Below are 17,372 nucleotides of genomic sequence, written 5' to 3' on the forward strand. Positions count from 1 at the left end.
CGAATTTGGCTCCCCTCCATTACCCCTTCACTCTATTTCGTCAAGTGTACATCTAGATGAGAGACATGTGTCTTATTTAAATTTATAAGGTCAAGATTATACGACATAATCAAATATTATAACCATAATAAGTCAACCAATTTTGAAAAACTACTCTCTAAATGTGGTAAGAACAAGATATGTTTTATAAATTTTGATATTCATTAATTTTATCTTATATTTTTATATTCAAATATTAAAAATTTCTTTTATTCCCTACAAACAAATTTTAAAACATACTTCTTTTTTTCCCCTTCAAACACAGTACGTAGCCACACTTTCTCTTCTTACTAAAGTGTGGTAATTTTGATATTTCACATTTGTAATTCTAATAATTTCTAGTCTTTTTTATTTTTTATTCCCGTTCTTTACTTTTAGGTTTTTGTCTACATTGATGATTATTCACCTCCTTTTTTTTTTCCTTTTCTCAACATATAAAGTATTTCAAGAATAAATTTTATTATCACATAAATTTATTTAGTTGATTCTCATCTTAAATATAGTACAATTTAATATTTAAATACAAAAATATAAAATGAAATTAATGAATATCAAAATTTATAGAAAATATCTTATTCTTACCACATTTAGAGAGTAATTTTTCAAAATTGGTTGACTTAATTATGATTATAATATTTGTTAATGTAGTATAATCTCAACCTTACAAATCCTAAAATTACAGGTCAAATATTATATTTTAATGAGTATTAATTAAATTAATATTAGTTGGCAGGTGCATTATTATAAAAAGGTTAATGGTTTATCTAGAAAGTATCAATCCGAAGTTTCATACGAAAAGGCAGCCTTTCATTTACTATATAAAGGACCCTTCTGTATACATTTTTCTCAATTCTCATTTTTCTCAATCTACTTCTCCTGCTTTCGATCGATCGCTTTCTCTCTCGCTCGGTCATTTGATTACCAGCACCGTTTCAAGGTAAGATTTCTCTCTTATGATTTCCTTAATCTCGAGTTTTCACTTTAATCTTCCTTGATGTTTTCCGTAACTTGTAATCGTTGATATTCTGCTTTAGATCTGTTAATTTCGATCTGAGTGGACCATAGATCTGATGTAATCGCAGTTTTTTGTGTGTAATCTGTTTTTGTTTGATAAATTGAGTCAGTGGAGGTTGGAAATCACGGAATTTGCTTTAGATCTGTTAATTTTGATCTGATCAGATCATAGATCTGATGAAATCACAATTATTTCCTGTGTATGTTATATGTTTTTGTTTAATTAATCTACTCGGTGTGTAGGAAATCACGGAATTTGCTGTAGATATGTGAATTTCGATTTGATCCGACTACAGATCTGATCAAATCACAATTTTTTCATGTGTATGTTATCTGTTTCTGGATCAGGGAATCTGTTTCTGTATATCTATTTAAGTAGATCTACATAAATTTGATGGAGGATGTTATGTTTCCATGTCTTTTATTAGATTTAGATCTAGGTGATGCTATTTTAGGAATCCTTGAACTATACAAAGTTGTTGAGTTAGAAGAAGATAGAAACATAATGATAAGGTTATCTGTGTGTTGGCTTGTGATAATTAAGAATTTAACAGTATGATAATTTTCAAGGCTGTGTATTGATTGTCATCTGTACAGAAACTTAGTTAGAGGGCTGCCTTCTTGAGAAGGCATGTTATGCGTATTTTTTACCCACAAAGGAAAATAAATTACTCTCATGTTGAGTCAATTAGTGCTTGTGTATTGTGAAAAAAGACATCTTTTTTTAATTAAAAGAACTCTTTTACCTCGAGAGAACTTACTGAATTGAATTGGTTTTATAGACATATATCGAATGATGTCCTGTGAAATTTACCTCAATCCAATGGTTCCTGCTGTATTAATTGTGTCATTGCATCATGCTGTCATGAGGATTTAATGTATATCAAACTATTTTCATTCAGTCTTTTGCAATCAACTTTTGTATGTTTGGCGAATTAATGTAAAACATCTGCATCCATGTAATATGGAATTAGTTCATATTATGGATTCTTATTTGTTTTCTTTTGATTTCCTTCACCTATGTTTTGGATTATTAGTTTTTCCGTTTTGTCTAATGACTTCTCTTTTTGATTAATTATAGATGCAAATCTTTGTTAAGACCCTTACTGGCAAGACCATAACTCTCGAGGTTGAGAGTTCTGACACAATCGATAATGTTAAGGCAAAGATTCAAGACAAGGAAGGAATTCCTCCTGATCAGCAAAGGCTGATCTTTGCTGGAAAGCAATTAGAGGACGGTAGAACTCTTGCAGACTATAACATCCAGAAGGAGTCCACCCTCCACCTTGTCCTTCGTTTGCGTGGTGGTATGCAGATCTTTGTGAAAACCTTGACTGGGAAGACAATTACTCTTGAGGTTGAGAGCTCTGACACTATTGACAATGTCAAGGCAAAAATCCAAGATAAGGAAGGGATTCCTCCAGATCAGCAGAGGCTGATCTTTGCCGGGAAACAGTTAGAGGATGGAAGAACTCTAGCTGACTACAACATCCAAAAAGGAGTCCACACTCCACCTTGTCCTTCGTCTGCGTGGTGGCATGCAGATCTTTGTGAAAACCTTGACTGGGAAGACAATTACTCTTGAGGTTGAGAGCTCTGACACTATTGACAATGTCAAGGCAAAAATCCAAGATAAGGAAGGAATTCCTCCAGATCAGCAGAGATTGATCTTTGCCGGTAAACAGTTGGAGGATGGAAGAACTCTAGCTGACTACAACATCCAAAAGGAGTCCACACTCCACCTTGTCCTTCGTCTGCGTGGTGGCATGCAGATCTTTGTGAAAACCTTGACTGGAAAGACTATTACCCTCGAGGTTGAAAGCTCAGACACTATTGACAATGTTAAGGCAAAAATTCAGGACAAGGAGGGCATTCCTCCAGACCAGCAAAGGTTGATTTTTGCTGGAAAGCAACTTGAGGATGGTCGTACTCTTGCTGACTACAATATTCAGAAGGAGTCCACCCTCCACCTTGTCCTTCGTCTGCGAGGTGGTATGCAGATTTTTGTGAAGACATTGACAGGGAAGACCATCACCCTTGAGGTTGAGAGTTCTGACACCATCGACAATGTCAAGGCTAAAATTCAAGATAAGGAAGGCATCCCACCTGACCAGCAGAGGTTGATTTTTGCTGGGAAACAGCTTGAGGATGGAAGGACTCTAGCAGATTACAACATTCAAAAGGAATCAACTCTCCATTTGGTGCTGCGCCTAAGGGGTGGTATGCAGATTTTTGTGAAGACATTGACTGGGAAGACAATCACCCTGGAGGTAGAAAGTTCAGACACCATTGATAATGTGAAGGCAAAGATCCAAGACAAAGAAGGGATTCCACCAGACCAGCAGCGTTTAATTTTTGCTGGCAAGCAGCTTGAGGATGGTAGGACTCTTGCTGATTACAATATCCAGAAAGAGTCCACACTCCATTTGGTGCTCCGTTTGAGAGGAGGAATGCAGATCTTTGTCAAGACACTTACTGGAAAGACGATTACCTTGGAGGTGGAGAGCTCAGATACCATTGATAATGTGAAGGCGAAGATTCAGGATAAGGAGGGTATCCCACCAGACCAGCAGAGGTTGATTTTTGCTGGTAAGCAGCTGGAGGATGGTCGCACCCTTGCTGACTATAACATTCAGAAAGAGTCAACTCTTCACCTTGTTCTTCGTCTCCGTGGTGGCTTTTGAGAATTTATTGCTTTTGTAACTGTGTTTTCTTCTCCTTTGGTCGAAAGATGTTTTCCAGACTTTTCTGGTTTTAGTTTTGTGATGTTGCCTTTCTTATGTGTGGTTGAACTGTCGTTTATGTGAATAAATAAAAATTTAGCTCTGTTACTATGTAATATGGTTGCATTCTTGGTTTTCGAATTTGTGCTTTTTAGCTTTACTATTTTAATTTAGAGCTGGTCTTCTGACGTTGTGCAATGTGCACAAATGTGGGACAAAATTGGTTTGTTTGATGGAGGCTGTGACCTGAGCGCGAAAGAAGGAATTTGCCCGCATTGTGTACAATTTCTTGAAAAACATACTATTTTTTGGCATGTTGAATCAGGAGAAATATCACATTGAACACTGATGAACATATATTTCAATCTAATCGTTTTTCCTGGGCCATATGTATATGGTTAAAAAATGCGTTCACGTTCAGCATTTTCACCAGTTAATTGAGGGATCCTTTGCTGGTATGCATCACTCTTCCCCCCATTGTCATATGCATTTGCATATGCTGCAGCGCCAATATACAAAAAATGTGAGGGGAAAGCAGGCAGGTAATTCAAAACCTGAAAACTTGAAAGAAGATAGTTTGAGATTGCAATAGGTTAGTAATGAGCTGCTAGTTAAAAAGAGTTAAGAGTTAGAACACTCTATTTGGACCTTTTTATTTTTATAATGCCGATTAATCAATTAGTGATTCTTGTACTCAAGAGGCGGATCCAGTTTTTGGAGCTTGTATATATGGGTTCTCTTGGAACTACTATCTTTAACCGAGTGCGTTTGGTATAGTAGTAGTCTGATAGTTAATACTTTTTCCCTTCTTTAGTAAAGCCGAGCATAACCATTATATTGATTATGCCAAATTTAAAAACAAGGTTTCACTCGTTATGGATCAATACCATCCCGTTAAGGACTACGCTGGTAAGGTTTTGGGCTTTGTATTGAATTAAAACACACGCTCCAGTAACATAGAAGTCTCGACTTCAAGCTGCTGTCTTTTTATAGAAGGTGAGAGCTATACCTTCAGGAATCGGAGCAACAACTACCATAAAGCAAGGAGATGGGGAAATACATCTTTTTAAGCCGATGCCTTATTTGTAACAGAAAAACATAAAAGTGAATATAAAAAATTTCTACAATATTAATTTTTGAGTCTATAATTTCATTATGACGAGTTCAATGTAGAAACATTAAGGTCAAATTTATCGAGTTGAAATCTTGGATTCACCTTTAGGTGATTTGCACAAAGATATTTGAATCTACTTTTCATATTTTATCTCTGTTTAAGGAAGTTCTGCAAAAATAACTTGGACGCTACATATTCGAGAGAATGAAAAATTTATTAATATTGTTCTATTATTCAAGTTACGCCGGGGCATAACTTTGATATTAAATATTTTCGTTATGCCTATTTATTAAATTGTATAAGCCAGGAGTGCCAAATCAATAGAAGATTAGTAGGTACTTATTGAATTTAACTAAATTTACATATATTGTCATGTTATTAAATTATGCTTCGTATCGAAAGTATTGGATTTAATTGAAGCCATTCAAAATTTATAACAATCTCACCATTGAATAATTCAAGAACCAAAATAAAACTTTGTCCTACTTTTAAGGACAAGCCTATTACTCATTGTCCAATATCCACTATATAATGCCCAAATAATTACCTTTTCAATTCATCAAAAGATTAAAAAAAAATACAAAGAAAATATACATAACTCAAATTGTGGTCTCTCTTTCTTCCATAAAAGCTATAGGAGGAAAGGGACCATATCCTAATAACCAAATAATTAAATTAAATCACAATTTTTAAGTTGTTATTTGATCAATTAATTTCCTTTCAAATATGGCAAAGGAATCAAGAAATGTACATTCTTGTAGGATGGAGGTTGCTCCAGCCCTTATAACGTATCGACGAAAGCCTTCACATAAGTCCGGATTGGAGACTATTAGGGAAGAGATCAACGAGGGATCTGATGATGATACATAGTTTGATTTTTTTTTATACTGTCAGCGTATAGAATATGAAATTAAACTCTTCTCGAAATTTGTTTCTATGAGATATTGAAGTTTTAATTAGGTCCCAATTGGATGAGTTTAGGTGTTGAAGGTTGCATGGGTTAAACATGCAAATTCATATTGTAGTACATTTTGCTTTTGAATTAATAATTAATTAAATGCTTTAGATTATTAATAGAAAAAAAATTTGTTGTGTGTTTGAATTATTGTTCTTAAATTATTTGTAGGTTGACGATGGAAATTAATTAGGATAAAATTAATTTTGAAGTTTTTGCTACTTAAACACTGCAATACAAAAATATTAATGTAGATCTATTTGACTTAAATAAAAATCCAAAAATAATATAAAGTGGGTAGGAATGAAAGAAGGGATTATACAGTGAGAATCGGACTCTCACCAATAAAGTAAAAGTTCGGATAGCTAGCCGAACAATTGAGATACTAACATCCTCTAAAATAGCATTTTTTTTTTCATTCCATATCATATTACTTTTTAAGTATTTAATCTCCATGTCTCAAATTATCTGTCGTGTTTATCTTTCACGTATCTTTAGAAAAAAAACCCATCAATCATGAGGGATTTTGACTATTTTATCTTTATTTTATGTGTTAAAATATAATCTCTCTTGATTAAATCTTTACTATATTTAAGTGTCATCATCTTATAATTGAAGTATATGTAGTATTCAAAAATAATTACTAAGGATAAAATGAGAAAAGAGTAATTAATTCTATCTTGAATTTCTAAATTGACAAATAATTTGAAATAACTATTTTTAAAAATCACGTTAGATAATTTAACACAGAGAGACTGAGAGAGTACCACTTTTACAACTTTCCAAGACTCAATCTTTGATCATGTGATGTTAATATTTTTCTATCAAACTAATTGTTTAACTTCTAATGCTCTTATATTTTTTCCCACTATTTCACTAATGGAATGACAGTGTATGGATTAGTGTCAAAATTTTGAAAGCCTAAATAGAATGTAATGGTAATTGGGAGATCCATATAGTAATTGACGCATATTGTAATTATTGACTAAAATAATATAATTCCACCACAAATATTGAGTGGCCTTATAAATACAACTGTTGTGCAGGTAATTTTTAACCTCTTACATAATCAAGCAATATCATATAAAATAATTAGACGAAGTAGTACCAAATCCACTCATAATCTTAAAAAAAGTAAAAAAAAAAGTGAGGGTTTAAATTAAATTATTAGAAATACAATGGATAACCGACCAATTAATAGAGTCCACAAAACCAGTAGCACCTTACTATGATCCTTTTTACTATTTTTATTTACAACTCACCTGTGTTCGATATCTATTTTGAAATCTGACTAAATTCATATTAACGTAATCCTAAGATACTACAATCTTACTTGCTCTACACATGGAGACTCTATAACCACTTTGAAATTATGATGTATTTGGTACGGAGGAGAATATTTTCTAAAAAATGTTTGCTTATTTTCTCATATTTGAAAAACATTTTTTCCAGAAAAAACAAGTTCTTAAAAAATGAGGAAAGTGATTTTCTTAATGAAAATAGGAAAAACAAGTTCTATAAGTGACATTTTATATTTGATGTATCATCTTATTCATCCAACGTTCCAAACCCCCTATCCCTTAGCTTGATCATCCCACCTCCGATCCCCAATTCATATAATTTTTTTGCTATTAAAAATATTTTTCTTCGTATCGAACACACTAATACCATCCTTTTTATCTTTCTAAACTCGTGGAGATAACGTTATTTAATATGCCTTTTTAACACATACAGTATTAATTCCTTAATAAAATCAAATGATTGGAAAATGGCAGTTGTACTTGACATGGCTATATATTAGTTGTTGTAATTAAGAAAAAATTGTGGGCTGAGTTGGAATGGACGGTGGTGTGAGCCATTATATATATGAAGGAAAATTAATTTGTGGTTAATGTAGATGGTCGGTTTTATTTAACATTTTCATATTATGTTTTGTTTTTTTGTTTTAAAAAAAAAACTTTTATTGTAACATTCGTATTGCCTTTGACATAAGATGAGTTCCACACATAGAGTATTGATGGGGTGTTTTTTTTTATTTTTATATATGTCGGGCAATTTTGATCTTTTGAATTAGCTTTTAAAGTTGAGTTAATTTATCGTAAATAACCTCTTGATCATTTTCCTCAAAGCATAAATAAAATCTACCTATATCTCATCATATTCAGATCTCATCTACGAAATTATACTGAATATGTTATTTTATCGTTAGATATCCGACCCTTCAAGACCCTCAAGTTAAGAGGTGAGCTATCAAAAAAGAAATTAAAATGGGGCGGCTAAAAAGTGAGTTTAATTAATACTCCACTAATTAATTAGTTCAAGATTATCCATATATAAATACCACCTTCCACTCTCTATCAACTCCACCACAATCAATTATTTTCACACATTTCTCTCTAACTCAAAAACAAATATTTTTAGTAGTTTACAAATGGCCAAGGATATGGAGTATGGAAATGACCAATATGCCCCTAGTAAAGACTACCAAGACCCACCTCCAGCACCACTTATTGACCCTGAGGAACTTGGAAAATGGTCATTTTACAGAGCTATTATTGCTGAATTTATTGCCACACTTTTGTTTCTATACATCACTGTACTCACTGTGATTGGCTACAAGAGCCAAAGTGATGGTGACCAATGTGGTGGTGTTGGCATTCTTGGCATTGCTTGGGCTTTTGGTGGAATGATTTTTGTTCTCGTCTATTGCACTGCTGGCATTTCTGGTACGTTGAATTGTGTGACCATCATCTCGTATGAGTATTTAAACTATTACCGTTCAATTCATGTGACGAACCAAACTTCATTTTTTATATAGTAACATCTTCTCATATGCGAGTCTGATATCAACCACACCTATGAAAATTCCTTTTGATAACAAGTAGCAATAAAAATTGAATTATGTAACCATCTAATTAGAAAAGTTAAGCTATCAGATCGAGCATATTTTTATTTACTTAATTATGTTACGGACAATATATTTAATGGGGTTTCCAATTTTGTATATGCAGGAGGACATATTAACCCTGCTGTGACATTTGGGCTCTTTTTGGCTAGAAAAGTGTCATTAGTGAGAGCAATTTTTTACATAGTAGCACAATGCTTAGGAGCCATTTGTGGTTGTGGTTTAGTGAAGTTATTTCAGAAGGCTTATTATGTTAAGTATGGTGGTGGTGCTAATGAACTTGCTGTTGGTTACAACACAGCCACTGGATTAGGTGCTGAAATTATTGGCACTTTTGTTCTTGTTTACACTGTTTTTTCTGCTACTGATCCCAAGAGAAATGCCAGAGACTCTCATGTTCCTGTAAGTATACAATTTTGCAACACTACATAACAATTTTTTTGAGTGGCAAAGTGATCTTGCTGTCACGAATCATTGAGATTCAATTTTTTGTCGCTCTGATTCATCCTTAGGAAACATTTTGTCAATATTTTGATCTTATATATACGGTATTGTCAATATTTTGATCTTATATATACGGTATAGTTTTCTGACAGAGGAAGTTCAGATGAACCTTTTGCATTCCCCTAGCTTTGCCCTTTCACATTGGTACTGTAAAAGATTTTTATAGGTCACTTATAGAATGGCCTTGAAGTGCATGATTCGAATTTAGTCGAGTTTCATTACGGACTTCGGATACAGAGTGGAAAACCAAAAATAAAAGGGAACAGAACACTTGTACCCAAAAAGGAAAACTATTTACAAGCAGCTACCCCTTACTTTCATACCCATATTTGTAAGTTTTAACTTTTAACTACTAATACACGTTTATTATTTGATATATATATATATATAATTTGATAGTATCAAAGAAGAAGAAGCGGTGGTTTAGTGAAAACACTACTCAATTACTCCTTGATACTACTAAAGTAAATATATACTTGGATGACATCAAGGAAGAATATGCAATGTTTCAGTGAAAATCTGCTCAATTACTGTTTGATAACATCAGAGTATATAGATATCACCCGTGTATATATATACTCTGATGGTATCAAGGATATAGAAGCAGTGGTTCAGTGAATAGAATAAAAGGGTAGTCGGGTAAATAGTTTGGGTCATGGGTCCAATCAGAATAAATATATTGGGCTGAATCCAATTTGTATAGCTTTCCCAAAATAAAATTAGTGTAACTATTTACCTAAAGAATACAATAATTAATTATCACTAGGACTTATTTACACCTTTGATGTATATTAGTTAAAATTATGTCTATTGATGCTTCTTTTAAGTAATTAACTCGAGTTAATCAATAAGAAATTAATATTTTTCTAATTGATTAAAGGTATTGGCACCACTTCCAATTGGATTTGCGGTATTTATGGTTCATTTGGCCACAATTCCAATTACTGGAACTGGTATTAACCCAGCTAGAAGTTTTGGAGCTGCTGTAATTTATGGCAAAAATAAATCCTGGGATGACCAAGTAAGCAATTTTTATTTTTTAAGTTCTAATTTTTTCATATCAAAAAATATATTTTTTAAAATTATAATATTCATTTTTTTTGTATGATGATACAGTGGATTTTTTGGGTTGGACCTTTTATTGGTGCTGCAATTGCTGCATTATATCACCAATATATTTTGAGAGCTGGAGCATCCAAATCAATTAACTCATTCAGAAGCAATGCCTAATAATAAGAATTAATATAAACTATATTGGCAATTATTAATTTTAAAATGTGCCAAAATATTGTACAATTATTCCTTCTTGTTTGGTTGCTTTTTCTTGTTTTGGTTTCTTAATTTTCCTTGTAAATTTTCTCCTACTTGTTTCAACATCAAAATAATGGACTAAGCAAAGTGTGTTCTACTCTTTTTCTTGTCACTAGAAATACTTATTTACACCGTGTACTTATATCAAATCAATTTTAATACAACAACAACATACTCAGTGAAATCCCACAAAGTGGAATTCGGAAAGGGTAGAGTGTACGCAGACTTTACCACTACACAAATGAATTTTATAGTAGTTGAAATTAAAGGGAAACAATATTTATTTATTTTCTTGTATACCTAGCTAATTATTCTTGTATATTCACTTGAAATATTTATAAAAACCTATAAAATTCAAATCCTAAATCTGTCTCTACTTCGAACCCTATATCTTCTCAAAGAGAGTATTAGGCCAACTTTGTGTGTGTGAAATATACACTTTGTACCAACATTTTCTAACTATAGTTACAACATTGGACAAAAACTATTAGATGATTGTTTTTGACCTATTTTAACATCTCCCAAATCAGCAAGAATTCCAGGTTGAGTAATATTTATGTCATCTAATTCCATATAATTTGCACTGTTCAACATGTTGAAAATTGCTGACATTTTTGGACGTAGACTGGCTATTTCTTGCACACAAAGTAACCCAATTTTCAAGAATCGGACAGCTTCGTCGCCACAAAATTCTCCATTTAACATAGGGTCCACTAGCTCTAATAATTTGCCAGAATTGTACATTTCCCATGCCTGAAATAAAATAACCCCTTCAGATCACTTAAATGATAACTACAGGTAAACTGATTGTAGTAAAAAGTGTAACTAGTTACCTATAGTATATATATATGACAAGTTATGTGTTACATACTGATAAATCAAAATTCTTTATACTGTCAGTATCTAATACTGTAGATCTTGTTATGTCTCATCAAGCCAAAAACATAGTAATTGAGCATTATTTGTAGCAATTGATGGTGTGTAATGTATATACACTGATTATACACTTATTATACAGTGATATAAGAGCTAAATTTCGTTAAAAAAAATGAAGATTATGATTATCAGATTGGAAAAAAAGTAGGATTAAGATTAATTAACTAAATGTGATTGATAATTACCTTTTTAACTAGGAAATGTTCTCCTCTCTCAATGTCAAAGGCAATAACAGGGCAACCACTGATTATTTCAAGCAATAATACTCCGAAGCTATAAACATCTGATTTTCGAGTTAAATGTCCACTGATCGCATATTCTGGAGAAAGATAGCCTCTTGAGGCATAAAATTAATCAAGAAATTAATAACATGATTAGCTTAAACACTCGTAAAGTTGATGTGTGTAATCAAAAAGAACAATTTTGTAATTTGTTACTTACAATGTACCAGCAACTCGAGTTGTAATATGTGAAATGTTCTTCGAAAATAGTCTAGATAAACCAAAATCCGCGATTTTTGGTGTGAATTTGTGATCAAGAACTATGTTGCTGGCTTTAATATCTCTATGTACAACATGAGGATTCACTTCTTCATGAAGATATGAAAGTCCCTTTGCTATTCCTTTCGAAATTTCTCTTCTAAGTTCCCATGTAAATTTACTTCTGTTCTGTTCTTCCCCTGCTTGTCAAACAACCATGTTATTATGAGTTGTAATTTGTAGTTAACAATAATTAACGTGGTTCGGATTGATGTGATTAACACTTTATTGGGTAGCCCGGTGCACTTAACTCCCACACATCACTATGTGTGGGGTCAGGTGTAGGGCCAGACCACAAGGGTCTATTATATGCAGTCTTATCCTACATTTCTGCAAGAGGCTGTTTCCACAGCTCAAATCAGTGACCTTCTGGTCACATGACAATAACTTTGCCAGTATATAAAAGTAAAATTCAAAATTTAAAACGCGCAAGAGATGAAAGAATTACCTAGTAATGTTTGTGAAAGGCAATTATTTTCCATGTAATCATAGACTAAGAGTCTTTTAGTCCCATCAACACAATATCCTCTGAGGGTGACAAGATTTTCATGTCTAATATTAGACAATGCAGCTATTTCTGATATAAATTCCCTTTCACCTCTCATTGATTCTAATTCTATTAATAAAACTTTTACTGCCACAAAGCTTCCATCTTCAAGCCGACCCTTTTCAAAAAAATGCACAAAATTAACTTGAATAGTCGTCCACGTAACAAAATAGCAAATAAATATATACAACAACAATAACATATTCATAAATGAGGTCTGAGGAGGGACGAGTGAAAAATTGTCTAAACTTTTCAACAATATGTTATAGAATTCAGAACTCGTAAAGTTAAAAGTCGGATAAAAAAATGTACCTTGTAAACAGAACCAAATCCTCCTTCTCCAATTCTATTTGATGCTCTAAATCCATGAGTTGCTACCTTCAATTCTTTGTAAGAAAAAATAGAGAATTTTTGAACTCTTTTTCCACCTGTTTCTACAATAATTAAGATATGTACAATTTAATTAATTAAGCAGTTGTAATTACAATTAAGAATGTACAAATGGGATTAGAGAAGTTAGTTACCATATGGAATAATTTGGTTAATTTCCATAGTATCAGATGATGGATTAAAACAATTGGAAAATGCAAAAGAAAACTTCATAACTCTTTAATGGCTAATTAATTTCTGAAATTAACATGAAAAGCTAGAAAGAAGAGGATGGAAGGAAATTAAAATAGAAAAGAGCTTCATTTAATGGACAAATATAATATCGTGCCCACATATTTTGACCATATCTAATCTTTGAAGTATACGACTTTCTCATATTTTATAAAAATAATATTTTAAGTATCTTACTAGTTCCACTTAAAAAATAATAATAGAAGGAACTACAAATTTATCCCTAATAACGATAAATTTTATAGCAATAAAATTTACTATCTAGCTATAAAATTTATCGATTCTTTGTATTTTTGTTTTTATCTTTCAAATAAAGCTAGACTTGTCAATCATATTAATCATGATGTATATGTATCAATTGATTGAAATTTTTGTTTAGTGGACAGTGGTCAATGGTCATCATTTATCAATCATCATATTAATTATTGTATGGTAGCTAACTGAGAGATACTTATATAATTCTTCAAACTTCAAAGTTATCCACTCTGGTCATAAGCTAATTAAAGTAGAGTATTCACATTTTAGTTTTAGTAAACTAGACAACTTTGAGAATTAATTACAGTTTGTATAGTTTGTTAGTTTCACCTGATCTTGCAATATGAGTAGAATGCACCCCTAAATTCTCGTCAAGTTTAGAGATTTTTCCTAAGCTTTTCTCAAATTTTTATTAAGATCCCATGCCTTTACAAGAGTTTTGAGACTATTAATGTGGCGGATCAGAAGTGATTAGGAGTGTATCTAAGTTTAGCTACTCAAGTAGAAAAGTGTTTTTACAGCTGTCAATAGTTTAAAGACGTAGCCAAATGTAGTGTAGGATGGTTGTCTTCACACTTTGCGTCAAAAAACTATACTACATATAATATGGAAAATTATACGAATATATAAGTCAATTTTTTTTCCGAATACTCTAAAACAAAATTTATATTCTTAACAAATTTTCTGCCTTCACCAATAGTTATGATATGTTTAAAATCACAAAATATCAAAAATCTTATAGTCACTCAAATATTATGACATGTTTAAAATCACGACCATAAATTTCAATATTTATTTCTAAATACTGAGCAAAATTACATTGCATCAATTGAAAAGAGAATACAAGTACATAGAGTTAATCATACTACAACGGTACAACCTAATTATTTGATCACTTCACCTAACTATTCTACTCTTCCTATCATACGTATATACTTGTGTAAGATTCAATTGATCAGATGTGACATTAGTCTTTGTCAATGACGAATTTAAAATTTTCATTACAACTGTTCAAATATATATATATATATATATATATATTACATGAGTACACTTTCATCTTTAACATGTATATATTATATTACATAATTTTCAGTAATATTTCAATAAACGATGTTCAATCGATCCTTCTTTATTCTTTAATTTATGTGGCTACACCCCTATTCATTGGTGCAAGTGCTAGAAATACTTTCTAAACTAGGCTAGGCAGCACATTTCCCTCTTGCTTGACAATGTTTTACCTACTTTTAAGCCCACAAATAATTTATGCTTTGTGTTGGAACAACAATTGTTGCGCATGATAATGAGTTGGTGACATTGCACCAAGGGTGAGGTTGGTGGAGGACTCGGAGTGATCTGATAGGATTGAGGAGTTCATTCAAAAAAAAAATTAACGTAAAATTAAACGGCTTATAAATTATTAAATCATTTTTATGAATATATAGTACATGATGAACCCTCTTTGACTTTTTCGTTTGTTTGCTTTTTCATATTTTGAATCTGTTAATAAAAGTGTGACTCTCTAGCAGAGACATATATCCAAAATTTAAGTTAATGAGTTTCTACAATAACTTAAAGTTAATACACGATAATAACTAGATTTCTAATAAAATATTTGTATAGACATTTAATTAATGAAAATATAAAACATAAAATTCAATTTTTTTATTGGATCCTTGATAAATATTTTAAACGTAATTCAAGAGTCCAAATATTTCTTATTTTATTAACAATTTCCAAACTGACATGCTGGTCGTTATAAGAGAAGGATGCTAACGTGTAGATTTAATTTTCAAAAGTAAAATTGTTGACTACTTACTTAAAAAGAAAAATTATTCCCCTCTATATTTCTTAGAAAACTTGAAATTGTTTCCATTACAAAACATATTTTGAGACTTCGTCTTTCTTTCCCTTTATAATCGGGGATGAAGCCAGTACGTTGATTACATATTTAATCGAATTTAATAATTTTAGTTTAAACTCTGATTCATTGTATTATGTACAATTATTATCTTAGTACCTAATAATTTACAAAAATTAAAATCTCAATTTTCATTTATAATAATTAAAAATATTGACAAGGTCCTCTATTTGAAGGGGAGATGAATATGTTGACTCAATATTATTGGTTTTGATGTATTCACTTTTTAGTGTGGACGGTGATGTATGTAATTGTAGCCTCCCCCACTCCCCAACAATATCATCGCCGGCGCAAATTTGTCCAACTTTTTATTGAAATTACGCAAGTGTTTGATCATAGAAATTAAATATTTTTCACTTTATTTGAAATTTCTGATATTGCAATCGAAGATAAAGTTATGTTTTGATAATATTTTTTGCAAAGAATATTTGATTGTTCGAATGTATTTTTTCTAAAAACATAAAATATGACTTATACTCCCAAATTCTAAACTGATAGTCAAGTAAATAACATATGGTCACAATTGCATTTTTTTTTTTTTATAAAAATCACTTTACTATAATCTTTTCTAATACACAAAAAAAACTAAACCTTGAAGTATTTTGATAGGTAAAGTTCACCCATTTCAAAAACAAAAGGAAACTTCATTAGTATACAAGGCAAATATAAGACAATTCACAAGGTTTTTTTTTTTGTAAAGTTTGTTGAAGTATGATCATAGAGATTTTCTGATAGCTTGAGGCGTGTCGTTAATATTATTTTACTTGATATAAATATATTGATCGAAATTCAACAATCTTTTTAAATGTCCACTAGGAGCCTCAAATAACACATGCGATTAGAAATAGAGAAGGGGAATATTCTCTGGAATAATATTCATCTCATGATAGAGTAAAATAATTGTTTTTCACACGTAAAATATTTATTTTTTAAAATTTTACAATTTACAGGCCAAACGTACTTTACAAATATTATTTTAAATAAAAATTATTGATTTAAATGAAACTGCAGGGACAGATTTACTCTTTTTTTTTTCATTAATGACAAAATCAATCTTACAACAAATTAAACAGAGAAATAAATCATTTTCAAGAAGAAAGAGAATTCAAAAAATAGAATAAAAGTTAGGTGCATGGGTGACTTTCATAACGACTAGTCTTCATTTTAGTAGTGAGGACTGTCCACAGGTGAAAAATTTAATCCACACGATATTTATGTCAAATCATTTTTCGATTAATTAATTTTATTTATAATTAAAATTATATATTAATTAATCATGATTAAATGAAATAAATGTACATACAAACATGATTATATATTCATTTATTGATTTGAAGTAAACATCGAATACTAGTAAAAACTTATCAGCATTCAATGTTTATATATATTAATTTATCATGACTAAGTCATGTACTATTAATATAAAGTGTGTGTTAAATTTTAATTAACTATAATTTAATGACAAGAATAATGTGAATTTGTCAACGTTTGGGTTGGCATTTTAAGGTTAATCTTCTAGATGAATTCAATTATAGAATTAAGAAGAATAGTACTCCCATCCTCCGTTTATATTACTTGGTCCATGTTAACTTGACACAATATATATTTTTATATTTTTTTTAATTAAATAAGTATTTTACGACTAGTCTTCATTTTAGTAGTGAGGACTGTCCACAGGTGAAAAATTTAATCCATATGATATTTACGTCAAATCATTTTTCGATTAATTAATTTAATTAATAATTAAAATTATATATTAATTTATCATGATTACAAGAAATAAATGTACATACAAAGCAAAAGGGGTGGGAGCTCCTAGGGAAGGGTAAAAAAAAAACAATTTAAAAAAAAGAAAAAAGAAAAAGAAATAAATGTACATACAAACATAGTTATATATTCATGTAGGGGTGTTCACGATTCGTATAAAAACCGATCCAAATAGAAAAATCTAACCAAACCGATAAAATAAAATCAATTTTATTTGGGTT

General features: G+C 31.1%; 2 protein-coding genes and 1 pseudogene across 3 annotated transcripts; 2 read left to right on the forward strand and 1 right to left on the reverse strand.

The window, feature by feature from the left end:
* Positions 1-828: 828 nt before the first annotated feature.
* Positions 829-3,892, forward strand: LOC102581798 (polyubiquitin-like; annotated as a pseudogene). Its single transcript, XR_366613.2, has 2 exons — positions 829-976; positions 2,135-3,892. The product of XR_366613.2 is annotated as a polyubiquitin-like (transcript).
* Positions 3,893-8,221: 4,329 nt separating this feature from the next.
* On the forward strand, positions 8,222-10,664 carry LOC102582125 (aquaporin PIP2-1-like). Its single transcript, XM_006339009.2, has 4 exons — positions 8,222-8,571; positions 8,857-9,152; positions 10,135-10,275; positions 10,371-10,664. The coding sequence occupies exons 1-4, from the start codon at positions 8,277-8,279 to the stop codon at positions 10,482-10,484; spliced, it is 846 nt and encodes a 281-aa protein (XP_006339071.1). The 5' UTR covers positions 8,222-8,276; the 3' UTR covers positions 10,485-10,664.
* A 198-nt stretch (positions 10,665-10,862) lies between these two features.
* Positions 10,863-13,239, reverse strand: LOC102582446 (putative serine/threonine-protein kinase). The gene is made up of 6 exons (XM_006339010.2): positions 13,112-13,239; positions 12,900-13,021; positions 12,489-12,705; positions 11,943-12,180; positions 11,687-11,837; positions 10,863-11,318 (listed from the first exon to the last, which is right to left on the reverse strand). The coding sequence occupies exons 1-6, from the start codon at positions 13,188-13,190 to the stop codon at positions 11,031-11,033; spliced, it is 1,095 nt and encodes a 364-aa protein (XP_006339072.1). The 5' UTR covers positions 13,191-13,239; the 3' UTR covers positions 10,863-11,030.
* Positions 13,240-17,372: the final 4,133 nt, after the last annotated feature.

The sequence above is a fragment of the Solanum tuberosum genome, unplaced genomic scaffold (genome assembly GCF_000226075.1).
Source record: "Solanum tuberosum cultivar DM 1-3 516 R44 unplaced genomic scaffold, SolTub_3.0 scf00008, whole genome shotgun sequence".
NCBI classification, from domain to species: Eukaryota; Viridiplantae; Streptophyta; class Magnoliopsida; order Solanales; family Solanaceae; genus Solanum; species Solanum tuberosum.

Bases quoted from the DNA above. Each gene is read 5' to 3' on its own strand.
- LOC102582125 (XM_006339009.2), top strand. From the start codon at position 8,277: ATGGCCAAGGATATGGAGTATGGAAATGACCAATATGCCCCTAGTAAA. The intron at 8,572-8,856 runs GTACGTTGAATT...TTGTATATGCAG, and splicing joins TTGCACTGCTGGCATTTCTG to GAGGACATATTAACCCTGCT. The intron at 10,276-10,370 runs GTAAGCAATTTT...ATGATGATACAG, and splicing joins ATAAATCCTGGGATGACCAA to TGGATTTTTTGGGTTGGACC.
- LOC102582446 (XM_006339010.2), bottom strand. From the start codon at position 13,190: ATGAAGTTTTCTTTTGCATTTTCCAATTGTTTTAATCCATCATCTGAT. The intron at 12,181-12,488 runs GTAATTCTTTCA...TTTGACAAGCAG, and splicing joins CCTTTCACAAACATTACTAG to GGGAAGAACAGAACAGAAGT. The intron at 11,319-11,686 runs GTAATTATCAAT...ATTTTATTTCAG, and splicing joins AACATTTCCTAGTTAAAAAG to GCATGGGAAATGTACAATTC.